We start from the raw sequence: 18,381 nt of genomic DNA, 5'->3' as shown, positions 1-18,381 counted from the left end.
TATAGATAACTTTTTAAATTATCTTATTTTTCCTACTTATGTATTTTCCGTGTTTCTTTAATTTATATAATATTTTTTTATATAATTATATATTTAATATTTTATTATTGCTAGAAAATTATGCGGCAAATTGACTGATCGCACACAAATCGAACCTTAAAAGGAATTAAATCCAGAATATAACTCGGTAAAATGAGTCTCACACTATATGTTCTTTTTGATTGGTTAAGTTGCGCATTTGATTTCTAATTTGTTCTTAGACTTCTTAATGTCCAAAAGTAACGAATCACAGACGGATAAAAGAACCGTTTCATAGAAACGGTTCACGCAGCTCCACGCAGCATGGCGGTAGCTTCCTGAATCGCGACATCTCCTCGTTAATCCATCATCGTGCGTCGGAGATTTTCATTTTCGGACTTCGTGTGATTTTTTTGGAAAAATATCTACGTACACTCCATTGATTCACTATGGTAATTTATCATGCTCCAGTAATCTCGCTTGTATAGTAAATGCTAATAACTCTCTTGCGCTCGTCAGAACCCGGTCTTTGGGAAACATGACAAACGGCTCACGTGTCGTTGAAGTAACGAAGGAATAAATATTTCCACAATAAATGATTTTGATGCATTTTGTAAATATTAAGATTTTCAATTGACTTTTACACTTGAATCTCTGACACACATATTGTACTCGTAAACAGTTACTACTTTTTAAAATGAAAAATTTTAAATGAAAAATTGTATCTTGAGCAATTAAATAAATTGTTTTATCTTATTTGATTGTAAGGTCTCCTTAAATCCAGTACGCATTCTCAAAAATGAGGCTGGAGAAGAGAAGGCAGAGATTGCTCGATTGAGCTCATTTGTTGGAGTCATAGCTATTGGAGACTTAGTCAAATCTACTCTCGGTCCTAAAGGCATGGATAAGATACTTGTATCTCATGGTAGATCTGCGGGACAAGTACATGTCACTAATGATGGTGCTACTATCCTGAAAAGTATTGGCGTTGATAATCCCGCTGCCAAGATTTTGGTAGATATGTCTCGTGTCCAAGATGACGAAGTGGGTGATGGTACTACTTCAGTCACTGTTCTCGGTAAGTATAATATGATTAAGAAACAATGTCAATTAATAAGAACTGGATCTTTAGCGTTTTTAAATAATTTTATATGAATTTAATACCATGTTTGTAGTTTCTCAAATTATGTGCCATATTGATTTTCCAGACTTAGAAATACAACTGAACTATCATAGTCATTAAATATTACAAATCACAAATTAAATTGATTAGCAATTTAATAATTTTATGCTTAATTAGCAGTATTTTAAGACCTTAATATATTAAAAATCTATAAATAAATTTATTGTGAAAAATATTATCTTAGAGGAGAATCATTCTGTATACTCCAGCATTCTGTGCAAGCATCATAAGTCTTTAGATCATCGAAGGCTTAATAATATTCAATCAATATGCAGAAATATACTCATCTTTCAGACAATATGTGTATAAATGATAATAATCAATTTATTAAAACAATATAAATACACAATAAGTAAGAGCAATCACTAATTAATTTAATTTTATGACTATGATAGTTCAGTTGCATTTCTGAGTCCGGGGCCTATTCTATACACGGTAGCAATAGCCAATAAGAATCACACTTTTCTCCTAGAACAGTCCTTATCATTGGTTATCGCTACTTAACGACACCGACAACTGTCGATAGCCGTGTACAGAATAGGCCCCCAGAAATTAGAAAACCAATTCAGTGCACAATTTGAGAGAATACAAATGTGATATATAAATTCGCATGAATTTATTTGAAAGCACTCAAGATCCAGCTTTGACCAGTATAGCCATTGTCTTTTATTTATTATTTTATTCATTTATTATATTTATTATTTATATTATATGGTCCTAATAAAAATTGTTTATTGTGATACAATTAATTCATTTGATTTTTTAATATTATTTAATATTAAATATTATTAAGTATCTTTAATGATCTTTATTTTCGGTCTTAAATATCTTTAATTTTGTTTTCACAGCTGCTGAACTTTTGCGAGAAGCCGAGAAGCTAATCGAGAATCAAAAGATTCATCCACAAACTATCATTAGTGGTTGGAGAAATGCTACGAATGTCGCGAGTGAAGCTTTAAAAAATGCAGCCACAGACAATTCTGCAGATCTCGATCGATTTCGAGAAGATTTATTAAATATTGCTCGTACAACATTGAGTTCCAAGATCTTATCCCAGCACAAGGAGCACTTCAGCAAGCTTGCAGTTGACGCAGTGTTGCGTCTTAAAGGTTCTGGTAATTTGTCCGCGATTCAAGTTATAAAAAAGCGTGGTGCAACACTTGCTGATTCCTTCTTAGATGAAGGATTCTTATTAGATAAAAAACCAGGTGTTCACCAACCGCAAAAAGTTACTGACGCACGTATACTTATCGCTAATACATCTATGGACATGGATAAAATTAAGGTTTATATTTCTTCTCTTATATATATAATTTATTATATATATTTTTCTTAATTATTTAATAAACCTAATGTTATACACATTTATTTATTTATTTATAGGTATTTGGCTCCAGAGTACGTGTAGATTCAATGGCAAAGATAGCAGAATTGGAAGCTGCAGAAAAAGAAAAAATGAAGGTAATGGACATTTCTAAAAGTTTTTCACACATATTTATAAAGTTTAATATAAAATTGCACAATAATTTTCTGAATCCGCACAGGATAAGATTGATAAAATTTTGAAGCATGGATGCAACGTCTTTATCAATAGGCAGTTGATATACAATTATCCAGAACAATTATTTGCTGATGCCGGAGTTATGGCTATCGAGCATGCCGATTTTGATGGTATCGAAAGACTTTCGCTTGTTACTGGTGGCGAGATTGTTAGTACTTTTGAGAATCCAGATGTAGTCAAACTAGGAAAATGCAGTCTTATCGAACAGGCAAGTTTACAATTTACTTTTGAAATTCGTATGTATGTGATATTCTATAAGGTGGAGCACTTCGATTCTAATGTATATGTGATTATTAGTTTTGTTTTAACTTTAATTATATATCAATTGCGTTGTTGTATTGTCTCAGGTTATGATAGGAGAAGATACGCTCTTAAGATTCTCTGGAGTTCCATTGGGTGAAGCGTGCACTGTTGTTATTCGTGGCGCAACGCAGCAAATCATCGACGAAGCCGAGAGATCACTACATGACGCGCTCTGCGTTTTAGCAGCTACGGTACGCGAGTCGAGAATAGTTTACGGTGGTGGATGCAGCGAGATGATCATGGCTTGTGCGGTTATGCGAGCAGCCGCGGCTACGCCGGGCAAAGAGGCCGTTGCAATGGAAGCCTTTGCACGAGCGTTACAGCAACTGCCAACCATTATCGCTGATAATGCTGGCTATGATTCGGCACAATTGGTTAGTGAGCTGAGAGCCGCGCATAATTCTGGGGGCAGCACCATGGGATTAGGTAAATTTCTAATTCTTATACTCTCTTTTGAAAAGATTTTTAAATATATAATAAATTGCTCTAAAAAAAAATGTGTTTTTATGGTACGATATCAAATTAAATTAAATTTTATAGGTAACAAAAAAGTAATTATTAGTCAAAACATCCAGCTCGACTCATTAGCCCCTGATTTGTGAATTTTATTCAAAACAGAGCCTTTATTTACATTTAGAAGTAAATTTTAAATTAAATTAAATTGTTCTCCAATTTTGCAGATATGGAAATGGGCAAACTCGGATGTATGAAACGGCTAGGAATCACCGAATCTTGGGTAGTGAAGAGACAAGTTCTTGTGAGTGCGGCTGAAGCAGCAGAAATGATACTTCGGGTGGATGATATTTTGCGCGCGGCTCCTAGAAAACGCGTGCAAGATAGAGGACGTTGTTAATTCATTGGGAAGAAAAAAAAAGGAATTAGTCACTCTCGCTTTGATTTCATAATTGCCTGCAATTTTTCATACACATATGTGGTCTCTTAATTGATGCGTTTAATTAATTAAATATTACGTTAATCTCATTGACGATAATACATTTGATAATATTAATGTACTAATGATGGTAAGGAAAAAATATATTCCACTTTTTGAACATATGTCATTTATATATGAATTATATTCCATTTCTCGATCTCTCACAAATAAAGTATTATACAATAAGAAGCACATCTGTATGCGTTCAAAATTTTTTATAACATTACAATAGATTCAATATTAATAAATGCTTTGAGATGCAATATTTTACATGAATATTTCTCACACACACGCACACATACACGCACACTACAATATACTTTATTCATTTGTCTTATACACAAGTATTTCTATAACATTCATATAAGATTGAATAAAGTATATTTTAGTGATAAGATAAATATTCATTTCACATGTATTTGATTTGTGACCCCATTTTTATTAAATTAAACTCTATGAATTTTACTTGTCATTCGGCAATCACAGCCTGTATTTCAATAAAAAAGAAAATGCAAAAAAGAATAAGATTGCTGCCTTGTAAATGTTTTATGGATTGACATTCTTATACTACATGGAAAGTAGTCACACCATGCTGCTAGTATGGCTACTAGTGGATGCGTTTCATTGATTATTGTAAGTTTACAACTATATACTTATTATATATAATAGTCATTAATACTCTATTTGAAGTGTCTTTATGGATAAGTGTCGATGGAAATCTTCCGACACACATACATCTCTCTGATTGGGGCATAATAACATTGTTTGAAATTCTTCAACAAAGCAGACTATACATTCAAAAAACTGATCTTTAACTTGATTAAAGTACTAAAAAAAAGTATGTAAATCTCCACCAGATGATGTAAACTGTCTAATGATCCTAAACCTCAATTTATTAATACGCGAATCGTAATTTTACATCATAACCAAGTTTATCAAGGTTCGGTGTACAAGCAAAATTAATCATCGGAGGTGGTCCGCACATAAGTACGATGGTGTCGGGTGATGGTGGAAACATGTGCTTTTCTATCATATCAGCACTTATATATCCTGTACTATAAGACCATTCGTCGCTACTTGAATCCAATGTATACCAAAGTTTTAATTTGTTTGGGTATTTCTTGGCAATTTCATCTAGTTCGTCTCGTAACAAGATATCTTTTTCTGTTTGATTGGCGAACAGCAAAGAAGTTTGAGTTTCGTCTGTAGGATCTTTTATTATTGCACGAATTAGTTGCAGCATCGGCGTGATGCCTGTACCACCAGCGAGCATAACCATCTTTACAAATTAACGTAAATTTATATTATTAACACATGTACAAAAGTTGTTTTTAATAACGATAATATTAACAGAATAAAATTATATTCTATTTTAGATATACATACATGTACAACAGTAGCAAATGTATGTACTTGCCTTTTTAACATTATATTCCACAGGTGGTTCCTTCCTGAGAAGTTTTATAGTAACCTTTCCTTGTCCTTTGTAAACTAGTCTACCAGACGGACCTCTAAAATCAATGGTGTCCCCTATGTTCATATTTTCCAAATATTGAGACATTTTTCCTCCCTCGGGGAATTTTGGATGCGCATTTTTGAAGTATACCTATAAACGACGCTATTAAAAAAGATTTCCTTTTGTTATCACCAATCTTATATTGTCACATTATACCTTGATAACCAGATCAACGTAGCCTCGATCATCATCACTTGATACAGGTGTATATGAACGTATCACAACCTCCTCTCCAATTTTTGCTGTTAAATGTATATGTTGACCGATTGGCAGACCCAGGACATGACTTGGTGTAGGTAATCCAAATCTAAATTTCCTCGTATCATGACTTATTATGTCTTTCTGAATTAGAGGTAGACTGTACTTGACTACTGGATCAACTAGTAGTACTGGCACGGACTTTTTCTTCTTCTCACTCCAGGATTTATATATTTTAAACGCTACTCCTATAACAACTATTGTTCCTACCGCAGCCAAAATTGGGAGCATCTAAGAACATAAAATTTCATTTTAAAACATATATATGTATATAACATTCTTAACCGTTTTAACTTTGATGAAATTTTATCTTTGTTTTTTATGTGTAAACTTTACTTTTCACACTTAAAAAGTATAGTTATATGCACAGATTCTATTAAATTTCTAAGATCTTCGTAGATTAAAGTTTTTCAAGAATATACAAGTAAATAATGTAATGTTTTATATTTATAGCACTTTTTTCATAGAACAATCAATTATACACAATTAATAAGATGCCTCAAAAAGATATAGCCTTAAAATTCAAACTTTCCGACTAAGTCATTGTTAAAAAAAAAAAAAAAAAAAAGTACCACGCCTACTTATGTGCAAAGTACAAATTGCCGCTGGCGATAATTGCGTAATAATATCGTGATTTGCATGACGCGAGATCGGATCGGTCGGAGCGGTCCTTACCAACGTTCGTACGTTCGACATCGCGATTAACGATGCACGTGGACCGGGCCGAGAGGTTACAGGACAGCGCGAAAGAAATCGTACCGCGGACACAAACTGCGGACTGCGGAGACGCTTGACACGCGAGTTCGCGTGATCGGGGATCGACTTTCGCCAGTTTCGCCGGCCAGGGCGATAATATTCTGTAGAGGGTCAGCGGGACGAGTGCCGTCGATTACGCGGAACTCGCTCCAATGCCGTTAAAATAGACCCTCGGCTTCTCGTGTTTTCGGAATAAGGAACATTAGGCACACGTATTTATAGCCGCGTTACCCACAGCAATATGAAACGCTGAAAACGCCTTTTGTCATGACCTAATCCTAATCGACGTGTAATGGGCCTTTTATAGCCCTTCTACAATAAGCCATAAGTTATAAATCAGAAGTAAGAAACTAAAAATTGACGACTATAATAATTGGTCCATTTCTAACTTATGACTTATGGCTTATTGTAGAAGGCCCATTACAATAATTAAGCCATACTTAAGTTTTAAGTGTTAAATCATAAGAAATTTATCAGTCACAATCGAATGTGAGAAGAATAATCGACTGTGAGTGATCAATTTCTTATTACCTACTTAAAACTTAGGTAAGTAATGGCTTATTGTAGAAGTCTAAGAGACTGCTCCGGATCTCTATAATGTATATTCGCAATGTATTATCTCTAGTTTCGCACGATTAGCGAGAAGTACGAATGCAAATGCCATTCTTATATGTTGTATATTTTTTTCTTTTTTCAAAATACACTATATATCAGTTCATACCAGTTATGTGTATCTGATACAGATTGGTTTACTTAAAAAGTAACTCAATTGAATTGAATTCCGATTAATTAAATCAGTAGAATTTCTTGCAACATTTCTAATTATAAAACTCAAAAGGCTACGACGAGTTGCTCTTTAATATAAACAATAAGTAAAGTACATAATCAAACGTTTCTACCCTTATCGGATCATCATCAGGGTACATAAAATTTACACGTAGATACAGTTAACAAATAAATCTTGATTCAAAGGATAAATATCTGATGAAATAATTCACATAGAAGAGAAAGTTTATCATTTTATCCTGTAATGATATATAAATCTATAATTCAATTTAATGTTTTACTTTTTTAACTTTTTTCATTTTTTTTTCTTCCAAACTATTTTCAAAAATGGATAGACGTAAGAAAAACATTTTTTGATAAATTATTTTAATAATTATTTCTAATTATATTATAAATTCATCATCTCTATTTCCAATTTTTCTTAATAAAAAACTGCTTTAATAAACTAATCGCCGATAAATTAATTAATAAACATTTATAATTGCATTTTGTTTTTTTTTTCCTTTCTTTGATCTCCAGAAAATTTATAATTATTAAAATAATTGAAAACATCAGACATCACAAGTATAAAATATTTATGATAAATATTTATTACTTTCATTATTTAAAATGCTATATAATATTTTATACATATTTTATATTAAAGCTATTTATTCGAAATATTATTAAAATATAGACTAAATATTTTATGTAATATTTATAATAAATATACAAATAAATATTTCTAATATGTATTTTTTACTTGAATTCATAGTAACGTCTGATTAGTAATTTACTAATTTCATAGTACTTATTATGATCTGTGCAATGTAAGACTTCAAAAATATTTACGAAACATTTAAAATAAATTTTATAAATATTTTGTAAATATTTTTTATATATTGTATGTTGTCCGGGTAAAAACATCAGACGATCATTGACTATTATTAACCTGTTTAATATTATTTTCTTATCTTTCGTGATTATATAAAAGCAGCTACGGAGTGGCAAAAGTATTAAAAGCTTTTCCTCCGTTATATATTCATATCATGATACATTAATTTCTAAGACGCAATTATGTGTTTCACGTAACATCTTGCAAAGCGTATCCCGACAAAATGATTTATCTCTATCGATATAAAGTTATAAATTGTAAATATACGTACTTGAGAATCATTTGTTGCATTCATATTTATACTTCTATTCTAATTTTATTGAAAGACGCGAGCAACGCACAAATTTCTGAAGACTATTTATGCACGTTATAAGTTATTCAATTAATCAAACAGATTTGTTCGTGGATGAGGGACGAATAAGGAATGAGATACTGGCGTTCTCTCGAGTCACGTCAAGAAACATGTTGCATGATCGTTATCACCGGCAGTGATGTGATTGACATTTTCTACCCACCTCTCTTATTTTTTTCACGAAGAGAGACAAAGCGTTTTCCGAAGTTCAATTTAAACAACCCCGCAATTTCGATTACTTTATTTTCTACATCGCGCATTTTGATATAATATTAAAAATATTAATTATTTTAAAACAGCATAATACACATATTTAAAAAATTATGATCAATGCATATTTTCCTTCTTCTTTCGTCTCCTTTGTTCTATTCTTCCTTTCTTGTTTCATCTACATTTTTCTTATATTTGTTTTTCTTCTGCTTCTATAATCTTACTTTTATTCTTAAAATCTGCCACTATACAGTGTTTATGAGATACGCGACTGTCGTTTAATGATTTCACAGTGACGTTATACTCCATACGAGTGCATGGTTCAATCGGTCATTGATAATAACGCTGACTTTATTTTTTGTATAGCGTTTTTCACTGCGCAGATCTAATGCGCACTCAGTGTACATAGAAATATATATATGTCTAATAAAAATAAGAAAATGAGTAAGAAACCATAAAATCTTCAATATATTTTATTGTGTTATTTGACAAAATACACAATAGGCATTTTATCAATTGTGATATCTCACTTTAATATCAGATTTTAGAGTAGTGTGTAACGAGTTTAATGTGCATTGAGTGCGCAGTAGCCTTGCTAGTGAAAGACGCTATTATAATTAAACGCTTCAAGGATCATGTACATACTTAGGTATATGTAATCAAAATTCCCATATTTTAAACTTAATATTCTAGCTGACTTTCTCTTTTTTCTAAAAATCATCTGTCATATCCTATATGAACTCTATGAATTTTTATACATTCTTCTTTTGCATTTAGCTAGATCGTGCGTTTCATGTATTTGCCATATGACGATATGTGAACGAAAAAATGAATAAAAAATATAGCATATACAGTATGTATTTGTTCTACTTGTAATTTTGTTAATTTTATTAAAATATTAAAAAACGAAGAAGGTGAAGAACAACTTCACCTTCGTCGAAATCGATTCTACTAAAGTGAAAATAATGCAAAGTATAAAGATATATAGAAAAATAAATTGTGAACTTTGCTAATTTGTGATCAGATTAATCTAAAAATGCACACCTTTCGAATTTCAATACACGCATAAGAATTATATACTTTTATAAACAATTATTTTGTAATATTTCGGGGTTTATTTTGATGAAAAAGAAATAAACTTAAAATAAACTTTTTATCAATTAAATATTTTTTTAAATATCCATTAATTTTATATCGATAAAATTGAATATCTTAATAAAAAATGTAACCTTTTAAATGGTCTAAAAATATTACATTTAAATTATTCTCGAATTAGGTTTAAAATCTTCTCTTTATGAAGCGCCTGTTATGTCCACAAAACGTGGACATTGAACTACGTAGCCGATGTCCACGATCGCGTCGGTAATGTCCACGATTTTTTGGTTCGAATCTTCCCTATGGCCAGTTAATATTTCGTCGATAAAACAGGGTGTACACCTTTAGAACTTAAAGTGAGATAGGTATATGTTTGGTATTTGTAGAAAGCGAGAAAGAAAGTTCTAGTGCAGGAACAGACATTTGATTGCATATAGCAGAAATTCAATAGTAGTGCGATTATCGCTATAGGTTAGAATTGTCGAGAGTTATCAACACAAATGCATGAGCCTTATGAAACTGCATAATTAAGATAATAATAATTAATTAAATAATCCATGGCGGTTTTACATCGCGCTTTATTCACTTGGTTTAATTTGCTCATATTCCTGATCTTACTTGTTTTGAGGCTTGATCAGAGAATACAATGGAATTGGTTTATAGTTTTCATTCCAATGTGGCTTTACGACAACATTCTTCTTATTTATATTGTATTTAATATGATTTCGTACTGCAAAAGTGTACATAACTTTAGCTTACAGCGAGAAGTAAGTGTTTTATAATTTGATAAGACATAACATTTCTTTCATCCTCTTGCGACTGAAAATATTATATTCCAATTTGTTTTTTTTTTTTTTACATATAGAAATACTTATTTTATAAAAGTAATATTTAGATAAGGAACAAAGCGTAATAATTAAGAAATATTTTTAACAATACAAAGTTTGAATTAATTCAGTAAAATCAGATTTTAATGTACAATGTAATTTATTATACAATTTTTCATTATATAACAATTTTAATTGTTTCAGACACGATACATGATAGCTGTAATCTTAAAACTGTGTGCACAGATTTTAATTTGTCTGAAATTAGAAGCCCCTCACTGGTCTCTACCAGCCAAAGCAGTATTGGCACCATTCTGGCTGCTTTTCCCAATATTAGCCATAGATGTTATTTTTCATTTAATGTTGCAAACTACATATTGATAATGGATGGAACTTATTTATTTAAAGTTATTTAAGGGTGTGTATTAATACATATATTAATAAAAAATTATTTTATACATGTTGCTTGCTGTATATTATCAACTATTTAATAAATATTATATATTTTTATAAATTATTCACTTTATATTTTAACATTACATTGAATAATATAGTATTGTGTTTATCTTATATGTGTTAATTTAAATATATAAAATATAGAAATGTTTTTTGTATCTGTTTAATTTATTTATTCAAACATAAGGCTAGGTTTTCTTTGACAAGATTGATTTATAGCACTGGATCTGAGAACATACAGCAATTGCAAAGTATAGTTCTAGTCTACTATAAATACTTGGTATTGCACAAGGCCGAATAGGACAGAGTTAAAAATAAGTAACTCCATTACAGTGCTTGTACCAATCTTCTCATATCGTCAGTAAATGAGTTGTTTTCCAATTTGTAATCAACAATTTATATGAATGCTATTATCAGTGAATTTAATTGCATAGAAAAAATAAAAGCAAGTCAATTGCTTGTTAGAGAGAAAGAATCATTTTCATGATTATACAACATTCACTTAGAAAAGTTTTATTGTGTATAATTATTGTGCTAACCATCTGTGATCAACAAACTGGTTTTGCAGTAATTGTGAAAAAAGGTGATAAATGTAATTAGAATGTAATCATGAAAGAAGACAAGCTAGTAATATCTAACAGTTTACCAATATTGATTGTGGCAGAATATAGTAATTGAACATATATCTATTTAAATTTTTATATTTTCTTGGATATATTTTTATGTTTTGACACAATTTTATATATAAGAAATTGTTTTTCTCTCTAACTGTGAAATAATCCATATAAGCATATTTATTATCAATTTTTAGGTGACAATGTGGCTTTTTATACTTTTTTATTCAGCATTTATATTACAAAAATCTGAAACTGCAGATGACATAGTAACAGTGAAAGAAGTGATAGCTGGACACTTGGCTGAACTCCCATGCTTAAGTATTGATGAACACCATCTGTTCATGTTTTGGCAATTTGGAAATAACAATGTTATTGGTCCAGGAAATCCTATAAATGAAAAGAAATATAATTATGAAGTACTGACTGGCATGCTTCAAATTAGAGTATGTATCTATTTTAGAATATGTATGTATTTTAAATGTATCATATACTGTAAGATTTTTCTCCTTTAAATAACAGTCAATATTTAATAAGATGTATTATCAAAATTATACTTATAATTTTATAGGGCGTATCAACAGCAGAATCTGGATTTTATAAATGTTTTTCAAAGGGTTTATTCGACGATTCTCAATTAAAAGTTCATTCTGTTGAATTAATAGTTACAAACGACTGGGAGCAACTTTGGGAAAATGATTTTGAGGTATTTTAACATAAGTATATAATATAAATATATGTACATTTTATTAAAATGTGTATTCGAATAGACAAACCTGTTACGAGGAATGACTGCTGTTATGGTATTGGTGGTGGCCGTAGCTGTCGTTCTTCTAATTATTACTGTTAAGAAAAAAAGAAGTCACAGATTCTTTGGTAATTTTTTAAATAAAAATTAACGAATAGAAAGAAAATACACTTTCACATTTAGAAAATATGATTATCTTTTATATATAATCATTTTTACAGATCTTGAGGAGTCGAGAGAAAACTCTCCAGTACGTTATACGCCAGATAATGCACCTGGCGTTTCATCACGTGTCGAGAACGTTGGAATGGATAATGCTGTTCTTGACATTGATTTTCCCAAGGTATTTAAACAAATGCAAAAGGAGCAAGCGATACCATAAATTTTAATTGTATTGTATATATCATGGAATTACATCATTTTAGAAATATATATCTTGTAATATTTATTCAAAATATTTATTAAAAATAATAAGTTTAAAATTATAATTTTGAGAAGTAACTGAAGTAAATAAAATTTTCAATTATACGAAAAATTTATTTACAATTATAATTGTTTTACACATAAAATTATTCATACCTTAAATATATTTTACTTCAGCTGTTTTCTTCCTTGTAGAATTTTTGTACGTCAGTTTTTGTTTCTGCAGGAAAATGTGCACTAGGTGTGGTATCCATCATACCTTCCATAAAACGTCCTTCATCCTCCTCTTCATCTTCCTCATCCTCAGGTTCCGCTTCAGTTTCGAGTAAACGAACCTTTCTATTATTTTCATTCAAAATAGCAGCTACTTTCCGAGAGCCACTGACTGCTAGTCGTCTCGCAGATATTCCTTGAAATGGTTTCGGCCATGTTGTACCAATGAGGTCGGTTATTGGTATTATTGTGTCATTATCTTGATATTTAAACGTGCTATGTAACGGCATTTGTACAAGAAATGATGCATGAGTTTGTTCATTTAATATAAGCAAACTAAGATAATCTTGCGAGTAAAATTGCAGATCTATTATCACAGTATCAATGTTTTCTTTTGAACATTCTCCTAAATAAACAGAAAAATTATTTTTATAACATAATAAAGAGAAACAAATTATTAATTATATTACAATTGTATGTAATATATATTACTAACCTTGTTTGTGACTCATATCTATTGTGACCATCTTAGAATCAAGAGATATAGGATCTACAGACGAATATTTTATGTTAAAAAGTCTTAACAATTTGTTGTTAGTCTCGCTCATAGCTAACAAAAAATTTCCATCGCTTGTTACAATTTGCGAAGATATAAGACATGTAAATGATGGCAAAGAGATCGAAGTCATCACAAAGTGATTAACTAAGCTCTGATAGGCTTCAACAAAAACATTTTCTACAGCAGCGACTAATTTTACATGAGATTGTAGTAAAGATAAATTAAAATTTTGCTTTACTATATGTGCATAATTGCGCAAACAATTGCTTGTTTCGAGCATAGCAGCCCATTCGCTTCCTTCTGAAGTCAGGGGAGTCTGTAGATTTTCACGACGTAAATACTGACCCAATTTTTCTAAATTTACTCTACCGTTTGCTTTTGGCTTGTCAAAATCACTCAGAAATTCTGCAATAAATGTTAATTCCTGCTGACTTACACGACTTACTTCCGATGGTGCTCTTTCATCTGTTAATTGAAGAATGGCTACATACAACCATCTATAAGTACAAGAAATTAAGAATGTATTATTAAATATAAATAATAATATAAACAATATAAGTTAATTAATCAATTTTTTACTCTCACCGAAAAAATGCTTTATAATTGCGCATACTTTGATCTATAACTTGCTCGATTTCATAAGATTTTGACAAAAAAGCTTCAGATTCATTAATGGCATTAGTTATAAGTGTTTCATCACGTAATCCTAATGCTTCATATGTGCCACCTACTCTCACCATACCTCTTAATTCAGCTAATTGATAAACCAAGGCCATACCAACACTAGTTAAATTTTTTGAGACTAGTTTCTGTGAAAATAATCTCTTTTACATTCTAAACCCGTATAATGCACACAATTAAAGTAAAAAAATGTATTATTCAACATACTTGTATATTACTATAACACATTTCAATACTATGTCCAAATTTTTTTAATCCTTTCTCTGTAAGATCTCTAAGTAGAAAAGTCTCTAAATTTTTCGTAGGTATTCCAATCATTAACAGTTCTAAAAAGTCTGCAGACATAATACCAGGTGGATTTGCCTCTGCATATCGTGTGAGTTTTTCATCCATTTCCAAGAGTATTGTCTCCCAAGCTTCGCAAGTAGCCATTAAGGTTCGCGAGAGATAATCTTTTAAACATTCTATGTTGGCTTGAATTTGTGCAACCTGATAGTAAAATATATAAATTGATTTAATGTTCTTTTTAACAAATTCTAAATTATTATGCACAATATTATACTTAAGATACCTTAAGAAATGCTGTACTTTTCTCAAACAATGGACAAGATACTCTAGTTATCTTGACATAATTATTATCCTTCCATGTAATCCATATTGGATTATTAGATCCACCTGCGATCTGCAAGATTGGTCCATGACCTACAGTTATAGTGCCACAATAAAACATGCCAAAAATATATATTAACACTGTGCCATCTTTTTGACCAATCTATAAGAAATATATACAGTTATTAATCCTGAAATTACAAACGCTATCTGTTAGGATTGTGTTTTGTGATATTTACAAAGAGCATATCCAGAATGCGAGACAGAAATTCTTTTCGCTCAGGTTCTGTGCTATAACTTCTGATTAAACTAGGTAGAGGTGGCAAATATTCGCCTGCAGGTTTATTAGTTTTATTATTTGTTACTAAACCCTCGTGTTTAGTATTAGACAGTGGCAACCACTTAACACAAACAGTTGATTCATTTGTAGGCAATTTAATTTTGTGAATGATATTTTTAGTCTCAACGTCGACAAGACACAATAGTTTGGAAATCTCATAGCACACTGCAAGTAGCTTTCCATCTGGTCTCCATGCCAAATGGGCAGTGATATCAGATTCATCTTGAGGACTCAACAACCATACTCTTTGCCATGTGAGCCTATGAAGAACGACTTCACCTATAAAGTTTTACATTGCGGATAATAGGTTTTTAAAATCCTCTCATTAATATCTATTCGTTAAATATTTTAGTTAGACTTAATTCAAGTAATTAATTCTGCTTTTTTTTTTACGAATAATTATAAAAAGGAGAAAAATAAATATTAACTTTAAGTAATGTTTTTAAAGTGTTAGTTTTCAGATCTAACCTTTGACATTACTAATTGCTAAAAGATCCATCTTCGGTGACCATAGCATCGCTGTCACCTCTGCGGGGAGCTGACGCTCCTCCAGTTGTCTCATGGTACCAGCCATATCTTTTTTTTTTTTTTTAAATATAATACATAACAAAGAGCTTCACCAAGCGAATGTGTAATCGATGGAGGTTACTTCAATTACACGGATACGAAATTTGCATTTATCGCGACTTACGTTCGTAAAATTAAGAGAAAAACCTTGTTCGTATCATACATTTATATGTCGCGTTGTATTTAAAATTAAAATTTGTAAGAAGCAATTTCCAATTGTGATTATCGCACGTGTAAACTAATAGACTTTCAGTACCGGCAGTCAAACATTTTGGAACATAGCCCAGGTAGTGTCAAGTTTTAACGAGAGATAACGCCACCATGTAACTTCGCGCGCGTAAAAATATAGTAGAGGACAAAAACAATGTTTTTTTCGAAATAAGGATCTTATATGCTGTGGTTTTATTTCGTCTTATTTCTCCGCGTTATAACGTTATTACAACACAGACTGTGCGAAATTGCGCCGGGAAATTGCGCAATCTCGTTGGTCGCATGTGTGCAAAGAATCAAAGGAGGAATAAATGCGTCAATTTCCTAGTTTCGTGCACGAGAAGACAAATCGTTATCGAGGGAGCTCCCTCTTACCGACTCCCGTCCGTCCTAGTTCCACTAAGGGCCGCCTGAGGCGCTGTCGCGACGCGACGCTCCCGCTGGTTACGTCACTGCAGAGTGATTGGCCCCGAGTAGCGCGGGAAGACCACGCGCGGCTATCATTGGCCGCTTGACTTATTCGAATTAAGAAAGAGCGTCTTTTGTACGAGTACCGTCCTCGCGAACGGGGTCCACGTTTGTGTGGAAGCAATAATTTATTGTGTGTGCCAACCCACCTGTACCTTCCTGACAGTCTTCCACAGTTAAATCCTTTACACGTAGGTCCATTTACAATGCACTCTAAATCTTTTTATTCGTATGCTCGTTTATTTTGAGTTTCGATCCGATATTCGAATTGTTGAAGAATATTTTTTTAAATACAAACGTAAACGATAGGCGATTTTTGGCGTGCCTCTGGGATAGCAACCAAAAGCAACCGTGATTTGAGGCTGTCTTTGTCTTCTGATCCCAATGAAAGCGAAGATAAGCCTTAGTCGCGGTTACTTTTTGGTTGTTATACCGGGAGCACGCCAAAAAATCGCCTGGTATAATAAGATATATGCAATTCTTATAACCTACGGCCTTAGCGGTGTAGCCACACAAAATTTGCGTAGCCGCATAAATGTATGCATAAAGAAAATTATCCAATCACATATTTTACATGCGTTTATTAGTATATAAAAAAAATGCGATTGGATAATTTTCTTTGTGCAAGTTACTCATAATGGTTCCTGTTTTCAGGCGTGCATCGAGCCTTGCGCTTACACGACGAACCCGATGACGTTTTCTAATGTGCAATGAGCACAGAGGTAGCGATGCAGATGATAGGAGTACAGGAAAACGATAAGGACCGCCGCCGCTGCGCCGTGCCGTTGTTTAGGTCTGGTAGCGGCTGCGTTGCGTTGTCGCTGTCTCCGGACGGCACGGAGATATCGCTTCGTATCAACAGACTGTATTCCGCATTGTAACTCGCGCGTGCATATACGCGCCTATACGTATGTCTGCATCCTGCAGAATGCGCCCATTCGAGCGAGGCGACTGCATATATCGCCGATCGTCATCGGCGTGCGTGTATAAATTCAACGTGTTGAATCTGAATCTCAATCGCCCGCGGATGTTCGCTTCGTGTTCCTGAATATTCGCAATGCTGTTCCTTCTGAGACACAGAGTGTAAGTTTCTATAATCAATTTAAGTCTAAAGTCCCTCGAGCGACAATCGCACCTTTCCAGAGGATATTATATGCTCCATGAAAATCTTGTCTCATGCTGATTATTATTATTGAGATCGAAATTGTTTTCTTTAATTTTTCATCCATCTACTGCAATTACACAATTTTTTTATGGTGCATTTCGGACATTGCTCTTCTATTACCTCCCCCCCCTCGCCTGTACAAAATGATATGTTAATTTGTTTTTAGTTTTTTGTTGCTAATACAAACACGTTGTACTTTTAAAACTGAACGCAGAATTATTTTTATTTGTGGTAGAATGATGTATCTTTAAAAAAAAGAAAAAACTTGTGGAACTCTTGAACGTCATATAAGATTCCTTGAATTTCTCACATAACGTAAAGTTATACAAACATGATCGATTTGCATTTCTCTCGACATTGAAATGAGATGCTAAGTATAATGAGCCTTCTACAATAAGCCATTACTTAAGTTTTAAGTGTTAAATCATAAGAAATTTACTAATCACAATCGAATGTGAGAAGAATAATCGACTGTGAGTGGTCAGTTTCTTATGACTTAATACTTAAAACTTAGGCAATGGCTTATCGTAGAAGGCCTATAATAATTGTAGCAAATTATCGTATAATTTTTGGAATTTTTAAGGAAGATGGGTCGCGCATATCGTGGATACATTATCCGCGTGTGTCCATCAATTGTGTGATTAATTATTGGAGA

The 18,381-nt window shown here is 32.1% G+C and overlaps 4 protein-coding genes across 7 annotated transcripts; 2 read left to right on the top strand and 2 right to left on the bottom strand.

Moving 5' to 3' along the window:
- The first annotated feature begins 378 nt into the window (after window positions 1-378).
- CCT2 (chaperonin containing TCP1 subunit 2) lies at window positions 379-4,088 on the top strand. Its single transcript, XM_018545370.1, has 7 exons — window positions 379-470; window positions 787-1,096; window positions 2,050-2,486; window positions 2,585-2,662; window positions 2,746-2,970; window positions 3,110-3,491; window positions 3,746-4,088. The coding sequence occupies exons 1-7, from the start codon at window positions 468-470 to the stop codon at window positions 3,916-3,918; spliced, it is 1,608 nt and encodes a 535-aa protein (XP_018400872.1). The 5' UTR covers window positions 379-467; the 3' UTR covers window positions 3,919-4,088.
- Window positions 4,089-4,871: 783 nt separating this feature from the next.
- LOC108778240 (NADH-cytochrome b5 reductase 3) lies at window positions 4,872-8,766 on the bottom strand. 3 transcript variants are annotated; one of them, XM_018545366.1, is made up of 4 exons: window positions 8,705-8,766; window positions 5,672-6,004; window positions 5,417-5,605; window positions 4,872-5,278 (listed from the first exon to the last, which is right to left on the bottom strand). In XM_018545366.1, the coding sequence occupies exons 2-4, from the start codon at window positions 6,002-6,004 to the stop codon at window positions 4,895-4,897; spliced, it is 906 nt and encodes a 301-aa protein (XP_018400868.1). In that variant the 5' UTR covers window positions 8,705-8,766; the 3' UTR covers window positions 4,872-4,894. The 3 variants fall into 3 exon arrangements, with proteins under 3 accessions (XP_018400868.1, XP_018400866.1, XP_018400867.1); XM_018545364.1 differs by lacking the exon at window positions 8,705-8,766 and adding an exon at window positions 8,461-8,588; XM_018545365.1 differs by lacking the exon at window positions 8,705-8,766 and adding an exon at window positions 6,449-6,811.
- Window positions 8,767-11,017: 2,251 nt separating this feature from the next.
- On the top strand, window positions 11,018-12,892 carry LOC108778242 (uncharacterized). 2 transcript variants are annotated; one of them, XM_018545369.1, is made up of 5 exons: window positions 11,018-11,091; window positions 11,941-12,189; window positions 12,315-12,449; window positions 12,514-12,619; window positions 12,713-12,892. In XM_018545369.1, the coding sequence occupies exons 2-5, from the start codon at window positions 11,947-11,949 to the stop codon at window positions 12,871-12,873; spliced, it is 645 nt and encodes a 214-aa protein (XP_018400871.1). In that variant the 5' UTR covers window positions 11,018-11,091; window positions 11,941-11,946; the 3' UTR covers window positions 12,874-12,892. The 2 variants fall into 2 exon arrangements, with proteins under 2 accessions (XP_018400871.1, XP_018400870.1); XM_018545368.1 differs by lacking the exon at window positions 11,018-11,091 and adding an exon at window positions 11,604-11,712.
- Window positions 12,052-15,890, bottom strand: APC4 (anaphase-promoting complex subunit 4). Its single transcript, XM_018545367.1, has 9 exons — window positions 15,785-15,890; window positions 15,216-15,595; window positions 14,939-15,139; window positions 14,575-14,856; window positions 14,272-14,495; window positions 13,624-14,183; window positions 13,071-13,533; window positions 12,520-12,586; window positions 12,052-12,133 (listed from the first exon to the last, which is right to left on the bottom strand). The coding sequence occupies exons 1-7, from the start codon at window positions 15,888-15,890 to the stop codon at window positions 13,088-13,090; spliced, it is 2,199 nt and encodes a 732-aa protein (XP_018400869.1). The 3' UTR covers window positions 12,052-12,133; window positions 12,520-12,586; window positions 13,071-13,087.
- Between the last annotated feature and the right edge of the window lie 2,491 nt (window positions 15,891-18,381).

Source organism: Cyphomyrmex costatus, unplaced genomic scaffold (assembly GCF_001594065.2).
Source record: "Cyphomyrmex costatus isolate MS0001 unplaced genomic scaffold, Ccosl1.0 scaffold499, whole genome shotgun sequence".
NCBI classification, from domain to species: Eukaryota; Metazoa; Arthropoda; class Insecta; order Hymenoptera; family Formicidae; genus Cyphomyrmex; species Cyphomyrmex costatus.
The sequence above is the reverse complement of the archived record's forward strand: the minus strand, read 5'-3'. Positions and strand labels throughout refer to the sequence as shown.

What these genes read in the sequence shown, in the direction of transcription:
- CCT2 (XM_018545370.1), top strand. An exon ending in TACTTCAGTCACTGTTCTCG is followed by an intron (nt 1,097 to 2,049) that starts GTAAGTATAATA and finishes TTGTTTTCACAG; the next exon opens with CTGCTGAACTTTTGCGAGAA. An exon ending in TGGACATGGATAAAATTAAG is followed by an intron (nt 2,487 to 2,584) that starts GTTTATATTTCT and finishes ATTTATTTATAG; the next exon opens with GTATTTGGCTCCAGAGTACG.
- LOC108778240 (XM_018545364.1), bottom strand. Translation starts at nt 8,484, where the DNA reads ATGAATGCAACAAATGATTCTCAA. An exon ending in ATGCAACAAATGATTCTCAA is followed by an intron (nt 6,005 to 8,460) that starts GTACGTATATTT and finishes TTATGTTCTTAG; the next exon opens with ATGCTCCCAATTTTGGCTGC. An exon ending in ACGTTGATCTGGTTATCAAG is followed by an intron (nt 5,606 to 5,671) that starts GTATAATGTGAC and finishes CGTCGTTTATAG; the next exon opens with GTATACTTCAAAAATGCGCA.
- LOC108778242 (XM_018545369.1), top strand. Translation starts at nt 11,947, where the DNA reads ATGTGGCTTTTTATACTTTTTTATTCAGCATTTATATTACAAAAATCT. An exon ending in CTGGCATGCTTCAAATTAGA is followed by an intron (nt 12,190 to 12,314) that starts GTATGTATCTAT and finishes ATAATTTTATAG; the next exon opens with GGCGTATCAACAGCAGAATC. An exon ending in AAGAAGTCACAGATTCTTTG is followed by an intron (nt 12,620 to 12,712) that starts GTAATTTTTTAA and finishes TCATTTTTACAG; the next exon opens with ATCTTGAGGAGTCGAGAGAA.
- APC4 (XM_018545367.1), bottom strand. Translation starts at nt 15,890, where the DNA reads ATGGCTGGTACCATGAGACAACTGGAGGAGCGTCAGCTCCCCGCAGAG. An exon ending in AGCAATTAGTAATGTCAAAG is followed by an intron (nt 15,596 to 15,784) that starts GTTAGATCTGAA and finishes AAAACTTTATAG; the next exon opens with GTGAAGTCGTTCTTCATAGG. An exon ending in AGATATGAGTCACAAACAAG is followed by an intron (nt 13,534 to 13,623) that starts GTTAGTAATATA and finishes CTGTTTATTTAG; the next exon opens with GAGAATGTTCAAAAGAAAAC.